Raw genomic sequence first — 13,317 nt, forward strand, 5'->3', positions numbered from 1 at the left:
TACATAAATACAATTATCAGGGAAACATCATCTACTTACATTTATATTGAAAATATTTTAGGTGAAGTTGTGAGTGTATGGAAATAATTTGTCTAGTCAATGATTCACATACAGTTTGCATTATTTTGTGAAATATAAACAAAGAATTGAAGACTTCCTCTTCTCAAACTTTTCCTTTTCTTATTAAACACTCGAAAATCCTGCTTCTAAAAGTTCAGACAGCCTCAAATCTCTACTTTTTTCTTACAGAAATGTCAATTGCGGTTGCATCACACTTTATGGAAGTGGTGACTTCTAGGAGGCTGTAAGTGCAGCTCTGAATATTGTATATGATTTTACTGTTTTCTTTTTTCATGTTTTACAGAGTTTTCCATGGAAGGATTGGTTATCAGTGGTTAAAATATAATCATTATTACATGAAAAATTGTGATTATATGCTTCAAAGACTCAAAGATCTTTAAAGACAGAATAATTTTAAAAAGGTCTCCGCAAAAATACTGAAATAAAATATTGCCCTAAAGCATGTCATGAAATGTAGCAAAAGTATTAAACTATTGATAAATAATTGGTCCTTCACATTTAGCATCTACCTTAACTCTATTCTGGGTATAAAGTAGTCACTCAATTCTTAGTTGTGCTTTATAAACAGGATTTCAGTCCAAAAGACTTTCCATAGGGCAGCCTTCATCTCCCTGTTCCTCAGGCTATAGATCAGAGGATTGCAGAGGGGTGTTACCACAGAATAGATTAAAGCCACTAGTTTTTGTACTTCAGCTGGGTGTGTTGATCCAGGACTAACATACATCACCCCAATAGAGCCAAAGAACAGAAACACCACAGCCAGATGAGAAGCGCAAGTGGAGAAAGCCTTGCTTTTGCTGGTTTCTGAGGGCATCCGCAGAACTGCCAGAATCACCAGTGCATAGGAACAAAGGATAAATAAAAAAGTACCAATCATGAAGATAGCATTGAAAGTAGAATAAATGAACTGGGTGGTGGTGTCCTCAGAACAGGACAGCATCATTATTGGGACAGGATCACACATAAAATGGTTAATGATATTTGGGCCACAGTAGGGTAACTGTGAAATGAAGACAACTGGAGTTACAGAAAGGATCAACCCACTGGTCCATCCCAGGAGAACAAGACCAGTGCAGAGCTGTCTGGTCATAACGCATGGATAATGCAGAGGGCGGCAGATGGCAAGGAACCTGTCGAAGGCCATGATGCAAAGGTAGAAACCTTCATCACACCCAAAGGAGAAGAAGAAATAGAATTGTGCAAAACAACTCACAAAGGATATGGACTTCTCTGTGGAGAGGAAGTTAGCCAGCAAGTTAGGGACAGTTGTGGTGACATAGCATATTTCCACAAGTGAGAAGTTCCCCAAGAAGATGTACATGGGCGTGTGAAGGCACTGGTCTCCCTTCATAGCGCAGGTGATGGCTGTGTTCCCCATGAGAGTCAGAGTGTAGGCTGCTGAGAGGAGCCCAAAATAGAGGAGCTGCCTTTCTGGACTTGAGGGGAAGCCCAGGAGGATGAAGTGGGTGACAGAGTTTGTGTGTTCTGTCTTGGACACATTCATTGGTCTGGAAGAGATGAGGATGACACGAGTTATTAATTTAATGTAGAGTATTGGTTTTTATAGGAAACAGTAAATTAACGAAAATTTCTTTTGGTAAAGTAATAAGCCTGAAATATCTCCTTAGGGCAACAAGAATATTATCTTGGTAAAGTATGTGTGGAGAATGCGCTTTTATTTTAGTACAGTGAAAATAATAAAATTTAAAAATCAACATTTTGCCAGAGCAAACATAAAAACAAATACAAACTTTTTATTATCAGTAAATCGCCTTACCTATATATGTATATGTTCATATGTGTTTACCATACATGGTAGACTGCATACACATCAGTCTGTGTTAAATTCTTTCTAAAGTACTATATAAGATAACCATATTATGAAGTTACCAGATATATTATTTTTGATGATAAATAATGACATTTCTGTTAGAAAAGAACAGGATTGAGTGGTCTTCATAACCTGTTTTGCAAGAGTGTGATTTCATTCTAATAATATATGTTTAGAAGATATAAATATTAGCACAAATAAAAACATGTGCCAAATATCAAGCAAGTCAGGTTATATTGTGAACACTGTAATCTTGATAATTTACTTATGTCCATTGGTGTCTGTTCTCATGTGTTTATCATAGAGTGTACTGTGCACAAGTATAAATCAGTGTATCTGAATCCCTCCATATAGGGTCATATCACTATAGTTTTTACATTAAAAATGTTGACAATGATACCAAATCAATTTCTACTCATATACTTTATTAAGTCCTATGTCACAGTGATATAATGAAAGGCACAGGAAATATTCCCCTTTGTGACTTGTAGTGCCATTGAACACTAATGGTATAAAGGACTTCTCTGACCCAGGATTCATGATTGCTATGTGACCACACATACTGTTTATTTGATATTCAAGAACTGTTTTCTCTCTACCTAGCTTACTGTTTCAGGCCCACCATCTGTGGAATAGTCTTTATATCTAAATTCCTTTGGTCAAATATTTCGATTTATTCTTGTGTGAATGTGAAAATGTTATACACCACATTGGGTAACTACGTTAGGGAGGGAACCTGCTCTTAGTGGCTCGACTGCTTCCTGTGGACAATTTTGCTGTGGGTGCATTGCAAAATAGAAGCTTTTTCATGGTTTTGTGCACTTTCCCATGTTTCCTTCAGTGAATTTCTATTCTTTTTATTGTCTCTGTTATACAAATGCTAATCCTTTGTTATACACATTGTAGACTTTTGTTATCAAGACAATGTTGAGACATGGAGTATCTTGCTTTTCTCCCTCCTACCAAACCTACACAGTTGGCTCTTACTGGAAAATAGTTTAGCTGTTGCATGTCTTATTGCTTTAGGATTGTGAATGTTGGTCACATTTGTATCTGAAGTAGAAGGATGGCTGCTGTTCAGTATGCCTTCTGCATCTGGTTTCAGCCCTTGATCAGTAATAGTTGAAAAATAATTGCATCTGATAATCTGATATCTATCTATCTATCTATCTATCTATCTATCTATTCTCTAAACAATACAGTATAGCAAATATTCATATAGTATTTATATTGTATCAGTTATATTAGGTGTTATAAGCAATACAGAGGGGCTTCCATGTGTATGGAAGGATGTAGGTTATACACATATACACCATTGCTATAAGAGACTTGAAATTCTGTGCATTTGGGAATCTATAGTATATTATGGAAAGAATGCAGAGTGGTACTGAGGTTTGACTCTATCTCATTACTTACGGAGCTTTGCATACTTTGTGTAGTCATGGAGCTTTGTACACTGCATGAAGTCTGAACACAGTTTAATGGGTTAGTCTATTTATTTCTCGTATCGATCACATTGCATCAGGGGGTAGTGTACAGTAAGAAATATAATTTCTAATTTCTCAAGTTTTAAAAGTTCTTTTGTTTCTGCTTTTTTCCATCTGATGGACATATATTGTTCCTCGGTGTTTTCTGTTTTTATGGTAAAAGTAAGTCAAAATGCTTATGTATATTTGAAAAAAATCTATTTCTCAACATTTGGGCTTATACCAGGACCTTGAATATGCTAAACCTATGCTCTGCTGCTGAGCTACAACCCATGCTTTATTTACACTTTTTATTTTTTAATTTTTGATAAGGGATATTTGTAGCAAAATTAGGATTTTATTTTGGTGAATTGGTACATGCATATAAAATGTCTTGATTACTTTTGATTCCCTTACTCCCATGTCTCTCCTCTCTCCAACTGCAAAGCTGCCTTATTTTTCCTAGCATTTGTTCTTTATTTTATTCATTCACTTATATTTTAGGTTTCTAATGTAAAGAAACCACACAACATTTAAATTTCTGTGTTTGAGCTACGTTAGTCAACATTTGGGTCTTAAGTGCTTCTTATACTAAGTAACTGTCTGATTTTCAGAGCTGAGGTTGTGGCACAGTGTGTGAAGAAGTATGAATTTCAGTGGTAGAACACCATGGGCATTCCTGGACAATATTAGAACTGAAAAAGTGGTCAGTTGAAATTTTTGAATTGTACTTATATATTGTGTACAGAGAGAAATAAAAATATTATCAAGGAACAGTTATAAGAAACAATTGCTATTCATACATTTCAGAACTATTCTGTGATGCTTACATTTATTCTCTTTCATTCTTACATTGACAAATATTTGATAAAATATCACACAAGCTTTAGTAGTTATTTAAATCCTTTACAACACATTAACTGCATGTTAAAATCTAACTTTATTTTAGTCTTTCATAATCTTGTCGTTTCTGATTGCTTAGGATCCAACTCCTAAATACCTTAGTTAATTATTTTCACTGAGAGTGGGACCCAACCGTCTTATTTTAAATTAAGGATGATACTCACCCTGCTTGAAGATCCTGTTACAATATTTCTTGTTGTATAAAGTCGCAATTTAAAGAAAATACTATGTATGCACCAAAGCAAAAGTACACAGATTATAGGTGGGTTTGTCACATGAAGAAGTGCTATTTACATAAAACCAAAGTACTTTAGACTACTGACAGTGATAGCAATATGTAGCTTGAGAGATGTGTTCATCAGAGTGGAATAAGAAGTTTTTCTTGTTTTCTTTATTGAGCAAGCACCAGAATTAATGATATTGTTAATAACTTTACCTCCAGAAGCTGTTACCCAAAAATGTCACTTACACAAAAATCCCTAGGTATCTTTTGTAAATATGATGAAATATTATTAAGGTGGCACGGAAGATGCAGAAATATATTTTATAAGCTCACTGAAATAAAACTACATTTTATGCTTATGTGTCTTCATGTTTACTTATTCAGAGTGAGAAGGAAGTACTTGGCTGTAAATGCTTTCATACATGACACACAAGCATTTGATATAGTACGATATGCAAAACTTTTACTCACTTCTGGATTTGATGCTAAGAAGTATGTTCAAGGAGGGAAATAAAATATTGCCCCACAGAGTAAACAACGTGTAAGGGCCTTCTGAAGAATTGGATGATCAAGTTTATAACATGCCATGGGTTCCAAAGTCTGAATTTTAAAATATTTTTTTCTCTGCAGCTTCTGACGGTCAAGATGAATGCCCAGAGTAAAGTATTGTTTTCTTTTATTTACTCACACCAGAATCTTCTGAGATTTGAAGCCATTTCCCTTGATATTTTGAAAGTGTCTGCTCAACTGAGAGAGAATTTTGGATTATTTGTTCACAGTGAAGTCCCAAACCCAGTAGTTCCCTGAGGAATACAAGATTCACACCTTGTCTTGTGCATTAAATAGCCAGGTATTACAAAAGGTTTCTGGGGAAAAATTAAACAGTAATAGAGATTGTCGTAAGAACTAGATAAGAAGGTCTACTCCTAAATTCCTTGCTTTTATTTTGATGAAAGCGGACACCCACTTTGTCTATCAATATTAGTTCTCAAATTTATTGTTTAGGGACATGTCGGTTACATTAGGATCACCAATAGAAGAGTGACATTTTAGATGCTAAAACTGGTATAATGTTATTTGATCAACACTTGTGGAGTATGTAACAGCGTAAGGCTAGAGCAGGATAACAAAAGATAAAATGATCCTGCACGTGTATAGAAAATTGAACTGAATTCAATTTGGATCAGTTCAACTCAGTGTATGCATGCGTGTGCATTTAAATACAAAATAAAATTAATAAGCGAATGCGTACTTTTTCATTTGATTAAAATAACGTTGGGAATGTGACAGAGGATTGGAGTTGGGAGGTAGGTCTTGTAATTTAAAATATAATGGTAAGAAGAGCTACACAGAAATTAACATTTGAGCACAGAGTTGGTAAAGTGGGGAAGAAAGGATGCAGAGATGGGGAGAGCATTTTAGGGCAGAAGAAACAGTCACTGGAGACCAGAGGGCAGAGGGTCCCTGTGTGGCAGGTGAAATTAAGGAGGTCATTGTGCTTGAGTAATGTGAAATCAAAAGTTAGTCCGTCTGGCACTTACTTCTTTTATCTCCTTTGTCATCTGTGTTTCCCTGCACTTTTTGACTCAAATTCATAATTTTTTTATTCAGTACTGTGTTTTATCTTTTTATCATGGCAGCTGTTTCTTTTGTAGATTATATTTCACTCAATGTTTTTCTATACTGTGAAGAAGATTCTCAATGTGATATGCTATCAAGTGTTTATTTTTTTGTTTCTGGTATTGGGGATTGAACTCGGGTCCTTGCGCTTGCAAGGCAGGCCACCGAACCGCTGAGGTAAATCCCCGGCCCTCAAGTGTTTATTTTTGTTTCCTTTCTGCATGGGCTTTTGTTGTTATTAATGTCAATCAATGTTACGAAGGGTTTTCCACATTCCTTTTTATAGCATTACATCTTTTAAGAGTCGTGTCTGTCTTTAATTCATTTTGAGAGTATTTTAGGATGTGACAAAGATGTGTCCAAAAATACATCTCTTTCTTTCTTTATTTTATTGCATTTAGATATTCAATTTCCCAATACTATTTGTTGTAGAGATTATCCTTTCAAGGTTGTGTACTTTTGGTACCGCATATCATGAACAGTTGACCATATGAGAATGGATATATATTAGTCTCTTTCTGTTCCATTAGTCTAGTAATTGTCCTTATTAGCTTTGCTCTTAGTTTTCCATGTGACTCTTGCTATTTGGGGTCTTGTAGGTTTATATGAGTTTTAAGAATTTGTTTCTGTGACTGTAAAGTAGCTGCAGAGATTTTGGCAAAGACTTCCCTAAGTGTGGGCATTATCTTCAGTTCTTCAATATTTGAAATATTGTCTGCCAATTGAAGATCATGAGATATCTTTTCATTTATTTGTGTGTTCCTAAATTGCTTTCTTCAATATGTCACAGTTTTCAACGTACACATCTTTTAAATCTTTTGTTATGTTTCTTTTTTAGTGTTTTATTCTTTTTGTTGTTATTGTAGATGGAATTTATTTTCTAATTGCCTTTTTGGAGAATTTGTGGCTATTGTAAACAAATGAAACATTTTTCTCATGTGTGTTTTTATTCTGGATCCTGCAACATTCCTTTTTAAAAATTGTCATCCTCCTCCTTCTCCTCCTCCCCTTTCTTGTATTTGGAGTTTCCAATATGAAATCATGTCATGTGAAAGCAGAGATAATTTTACTCCTTCCTCTCAAAGTTGGACTCTTTTTCTGTTTGCAATCTTTCTCCTGGAAGGAAGGAATTGGGGCTAGGTGGTTAACTAAATTTCAGAATTATCATAGTTTAGTGAATTTTTCACGTCTTCTGACTCCCACCTTTTACATGGTGAAACAATTACAAAGTTGCAGAAGCCTTGGGAGTCTAGTACAGCGAAATATTTTTGGAAACCACATGAGAATGGATTGTGTATTTGATAAGCCATCACCCTGAAATACTCTAATGTGCCTTTATAGAAAAGCCAAAATCAATCAAGGCTTTGTGGCACATACCTGTAATCCCAGGTACCCAGAAGGATGCGGTTGGAGGGTGGCAAGTGTGAGGTTCGCCTGGGCATCTTAACAAGACACTATGCTTTTTAAATTGGTGATGTAGTGTTGTAGCAATGTGCCCTTGGGTTCAGTCACAATTACTGCCCCAAATAAAACAGTTCCCCCTAAAGAAACCCCTAACCAAACCCAAACAACAAAACACCACCACCACCATCACCACCACCAACACCACCAAGGGCATTCTCTCTTACACAATGAAGCAATCAAGATCAAGAAATTAACATTAATACACCATTGCCACTTATTCTTCAGAGCTTTCACAGGGTTTTGCCAAATGTCTTGATAATTTTTGTTCACAGCAAACTAGAGTTTGAAATTCATAGTAGCATCATCTGGGTCCTTTGGGAAACCCTTTGCCAAGATAAAGCTGAAGGCCTGGGACTCTACTAGAGGAAGTATCTTTGAAAGGTAAGAGGGGAAAGTCTGAGACGTGGGGGAATACCAGTGAGAAGAGAAGGAAAGAAAAAGGGTCGGCTAATTCTCAACGTGGAGTAGCTGTGAGGACATCCTAGCTAGCCCAAGGTGGGGGATCCGGCTCAAAGACTCTGCATTGGGCTAGATATAGGACTTTCATCCCTAAGCTTTCCACATCTATCGGTGGGAAGCACATCCTCTTTTCTTGAATACCATGGCGGATATGAAATATAATACAGCTGAAGGCTAAGTGTTACGTGCTCTCTTTGAAGCTACTCAGCAAATTATTACCTGGAGGGAGGTCTGAGTGCACGCCTCCACGGCTGCCACTGTAGTCACGTTCTGTATATTTTTATTAGTACAGTATGCATGGGTGTTTCCTGGACCATGGCATTTGTAAATTATACAGGCTGTTTATTTGGAATAATGCTGTTTATTGTGCCTTATACATTTAGAATTAGATTCAGATTAAGCAGTTAGGCACTCTGATCTCGTCTCCAAATTTTGTGCATATTGTCCTCAAGCCACAAGGTGGCAGGATAATCCTGTCATCTCTTGCACAAGCAGCTGGACGCACTTGACTTTTAAGGGCACTGCACTGGGCTCTTGCTCACATGCTGATGCTAGGAGAAATGTGAAGCAATTATCCCATCACACCCCCAAGAGTAACCAGGCTCCCTCTTTCGCACACCTGCAATCCTAGTCTTCCTTTCAATGCTAACTCAAGGACTCTTCAAGTTTACACTTTAGGGGATGCTGAGAGATTCTGGGATTTCGTGCTGTACCTCAAAACCACTTTACATCCAAATCAGGGATCTGTTATAGAAAACATCTGCTGATAATTTGTCATTTTATTAGCAATCTAGCTTCCTTCATAGGAACTTCTTAGAATTACAGTAATCTCTGTACCTCTAAATCAGTCCCAGTCGCTTTACTGTTTGTCTAAAATGAGCTAAATCTCAGAAAATATTCCCCAATAAAATCACATCTGTCCAAGATATTGGACTATCATCTTTTCTGAAAAAGTAGTTTTTCAACTAGCCTTTCCTACCCTTTTCTATGTTTTCTTGCTCTTCTCTGTGATTTTTTTTATGACAATCATTGGCATAGTTTATTTTCAGGTAACAGATTTGGAAGCATCTAGGCTTGGTTAAAAGTCAGACCCTCCTCTGGGAGTAGTATGACTCAGGATACTTTGACTCTCCTTCATGCCTCTTCTGAGGGAGTATACATAGCTGAGTCCTTTTATTTTGTAGTTCTGTAGTTTGGAAGGTGGAAAAGAGTTTTACAGACCATACTGCACCATTTAATATGAACACAGGAGGAGCATTTTAAAGTCTTTTGCAGTTAGGTTTGATTTTTACCACTTTGAAGCTGTTCTCCTTCTAGTACATTGAACCAAATTATAACTAATTTGCAGTGAGAGTGAGTTTAAGATCTATTAATTTTAAGATCTTTTGAGGAGAGCCTCATCCACTTCTCATATTTTAAACTTTTTCAAATGAGAGTGTTAAACCAACCCTTAAATTCCACTTTTGGGATCTCATTTTTTATGGCTGAATAATATTCCATTGGATATATGTACCACATATATATTTAATCATCTGTTGACAGGCACTTAAGTTGTTTCTATTGTGAATAGTGCTGTAATGACTATGGAGGGCAGATGTTTCCTCAACAGACTGATTTAATTTTCTTTTTATATATAATAGCAGGATATATATATATATATATTTTGGTACCAGGGATTGAACTTGGGCCCTTGCCCTTATGAGGCAGGTGGCAAAACCACTGAGCCAAATCCCTGGCCCAGGATTTCTATATCTTATGGTAGTTCTACTTTTAGTTTTTAGAAGGACTTTCATACCCCATCCGTCCAAATTGAACTAATTTATTATACCACCAACAGTATACCAGGGGTTCCCTTTTCTCTGTGACTTCACTATACATGTTATCTTTCATCTCATTGATAAAGGTCAACCTTAAAAGTGTGAGATAATGTTAGTCTTTTATTCATATTTTATGAACACTTTATTTAGTCTTGAAGATTTTCCTCAGTGCATCTTTCATCTCTTTGTTCTTCAAGCTATGCATTAGAGGGTGGCATATATATGTTAACACAGAATAAAATAAGATTTTCTTTTCGCATCTTCACTATGTGTCCTGATTCAGGACCAACATACGCCACCATAATAGAGCCATAAAATAGTATAACAACCACTAAACGAGAAGCACAAGTCAGAAAAGCCTTATGCTTGCTCGCTGCTGAAGGCATCTGCACCACTGCAAAAATTACCAGAGCATAAGAACAAATGATAAAGATGAGAGTACCAATCATGAATGAAGCATTGAAAGAAGAATAAATGAACTGGGTAGTGGTGTCCTTGGAACAGGATAGCATCATCAGTGGGGCAGGATCACATACTAAATGGTTAATAATATTTAGGCCATAGAAGTGTAGCTGTGAAATTGAAATGAATAGAGTTAGAAAGACGATGAACCCACAGGACCACCTGAGCACCATGAGGCCAGTGCAGAGCTGTCTGGTCGTGATGCGTAGATAATGCAGAGGGTGGCAGATGGCAAGGAACCTGGTCGAAGGCCAGGACGCTAAGGTAGAAGACTTCATCATATCTGAAGGAGAAGAAAAAGTAGAACTGTGCAAAACAACTCACAAAAGAGATGGATTTGGTTGTAGAGAGTAAGTTGGCCAACAAGTTGGGTATAGTTATGGTGATGTAGCATATTTCCAGGAGAGAAAACTTCCCCAGAAAGATGTACAAGGCACCGGTCTGCTTACACAGTGCAGGAAATGGCTGTGTTCCCCATGAGAGTCACAGTGTAGGCTGCTGAGAAGAGCCCAAAATAGAGGAGCTGCCTTTCTGGACTTGAGGGGAAGCCCAGGAGGATGAAATGGGTGACAGTTTGTGTTTTCTTTCTTGGACACATTTATTGCTGTAGAAGACATGGGGATAACAGGGGTTATTGCAAGTTAATATAGAATGTTGAGTTTTCCTGGAACATCAAATTTATTATTAAATTCATATGATAATAAATAATCTAGCTGTTGCTTAAGCAGCAAAATTGTGGTATGCCTGAGGCAGCCATGAACAAATGACATTATATTAATAAGTCACAGATATTAAAAGAAGGGAAAAATAAGTTGGAGGCAATTCTATCTTGATGAGAACCGTAGACTAGATACTGGAAGTGTAAACTTTTGTGATTGTGATAATTCACCAATTAAAAATACTCAGTCTCCTCTTTCATCTATTTGTCTATATTGTTGATTGCATTGCTTTTCTGAGGTGGAGTTATTATGACAGATTTATGAGTCTAATTCCTTATTTAAAGCAAGTAATAATAAAAGACTGTCAAGATATTTTAAAGGACTCTATCTCAATATGCTGTCTGACAGGGCACAGGTTAATGTTTCCCTTCACTTTCAGTCAATCCAGTTAGTCGTAGTGTTTTAAAGTGGGAGTGAGAAAGTTGTCACTTAAAAATATATGATCTTTTATTCTTTCATGCTATGTCTTGTATCCATTTTAATGTTCAGTATATAAAAAAGCTTTCTTTCCTTTTTAGGTGGATCATTGCAGTACACCATTGAGCTAAATCCCTGGCTAATCACGTATTTTTCAAACTCACAAAAAGAGTTTAGTTTATTACTTAGGAAGTTGGATAGCTCATCTTCCACATGTGAGATCTACAGACCTCCTGGGCTTACTTTCTGCAGGTTGTGTAAAGGAATGGTCAAAATTCATTGTTTTCATGTGGAAATCCATTTGGCCCACTGCATCTGTTTGATGAGAAAACCTGTCAGTTTATCACTGCTATGTAACTTTTAATTTATAAATTAAATGTACATTTTACATGAATTGATTTCTGGATTCTATTTTTAATACCATGTGGCTGTTTGTATTTATTATGCTACTGGTAGCATATGCTTGTAATTATTGTAGCTTTACTATAAGTCTTGGGGTCTAGTAGCAAGAGATATCACTGTACCAACAGAAAACAGAGAACCAGTTTAAGTAACTAGATCACTTTAGATATTTTCTCATTTTTATAGGAATTTATTAATTTTATTGTTACAAAAATAATGTGTTCATTATGTTGAAAAGATGAATAGCAGAAAATGATCAGATTAAAATCCTCCATAGTGCTTTTTATAGTGACATTTCTATTTTACATTTCTGGTCTTTTCTTTCTATCTTTATTTGACATACATTAGATATATATGCAATTATTTTCATATTTGGATTTATAGCATATGCCAGTCATCAATACTTTCATTTGATATTATATATTGATTCTTTTCCCATGCATAGCATTAAGTATCTTGAAGCATGATTCTTAATAGTTTCATAGTATTAAATACCACTGAAGCATGAATATTTTAGGTGCATAATACTTTATTTTTTATCCAAGTCATTCTCCTTGGGGACACTTATATTTTCATGCACAGTTTCTGGAAATCTGAAATAATCTTGAAAATAGATCACATATGTATTTATAAAGATATTTATGTCCTTTTTACCTGCTTTAACTTTGTAGCAAGTTGTCACTGGCTAGAGGTTAATGGAAGGCAATAGAACACTATACTGTGACTGAGAGAGACAAACACTAGATCCAAATTTTATTAGACATGAATGTCATAGAAGTGTAAATCACCTAACCTTTATGTATTTAGAGTCCTCAGTGCTGACAGAAGAAAATCAATTGCTCTCATTTAGTGCTTTTTCGCGAGAACTTGAAGGGTGAGTAAAACTAAATTTTTGGACCCCTGGTGAACAGCAAACATAGTTTCAAGCTCACTTCACAGTGCTGTCAAATAGCTTGTTGATTCTTTTCCCATTATCCCATCTAGAATAATAAAACTTTTTACCAAATAAATGAACACATGGCTTCTAACAGAACCGGAATGAATGTATTTTGAAAATTATTCATGGCACTCTAGTAACTCTTTTATGTATTCTTTAAAAATATTATTTTACTTTATTAATACTTGTGTAAGTACATAATGCTTACTTTTCTTGTGAGACATTGGTACATGTACAAAACACATCAAAATTCCTTTTTCATCTCTTTCCCTTCTTTCCCTCCTTCCTCCACCCATTTCTCAATCCCCTTCCTTTTTACATATTTTCAGTACCTAATGTTTACATTTCTTGTGCAGAGCTGGCACACACATTCTTTTTCTGAGGACTTGTGAAAGGATTGGCAACAGTATCAGAATTGTTTTTTGAACTGAATCTCTAATTTTCAGTGTTTTCAAATATGCTTCCCTCAGGGATTAGGTACCCTCATCTATGTCATTTTTAGTGCCAAAAGGAAGC

General features: G+C 35.9%; 1 protein-coding gene and 1 pseudogene across 1 annotated transcript; both read right to left on the reverse strand.

Annotated features, from left to right (window-relative positions):
* Positions 1-628: 628 nt before the first annotated feature.
* Positions 629-1,585, reverse strand: LOC104850447 (olfactory receptor 11G2). The gene has a single exon (XM_010607427.1). The coding sequence runs from the start codon at positions 1,583-1,585 to the stop codon at positions 629-631; it is 957 nt and encodes a 318-aa protein (XP_010605729.1).
* Positions 1,586-10,061: 8,476 nt separating this feature from the next.
* LOC117286566 lies at positions 10,062-13,288 on the reverse strand (annotated as a pseudogene).
* Positions 13,289-13,317: the final 29 nt, after the last annotated feature.

This window comes from Fukomys damarensis, unplaced genomic scaffold (assembly GCF_012274545.1).
Source record: "Fukomys damarensis isolate Sample0158 unplaced genomic scaffold, DMR_v1.0_HiC HiC_scaffold_17, whole genome shotgun sequence".
Classification (NCBI taxonomy): domain Eukaryota; kingdom Metazoa; phylum Chordata; class Mammalia; order Rodentia; family Bathyergidae; genus Fukomys; species Fukomys damarensis.

What these genes read in the sequence shown, in the direction of transcription:
- LOC104850447 (XM_010607427.1), bottom strand. Translation starts at nt 1,585, where the DNA reads ATGAATGTGTCCAAGACAGAACACACAAACTCTGTCACCCACTTCATC.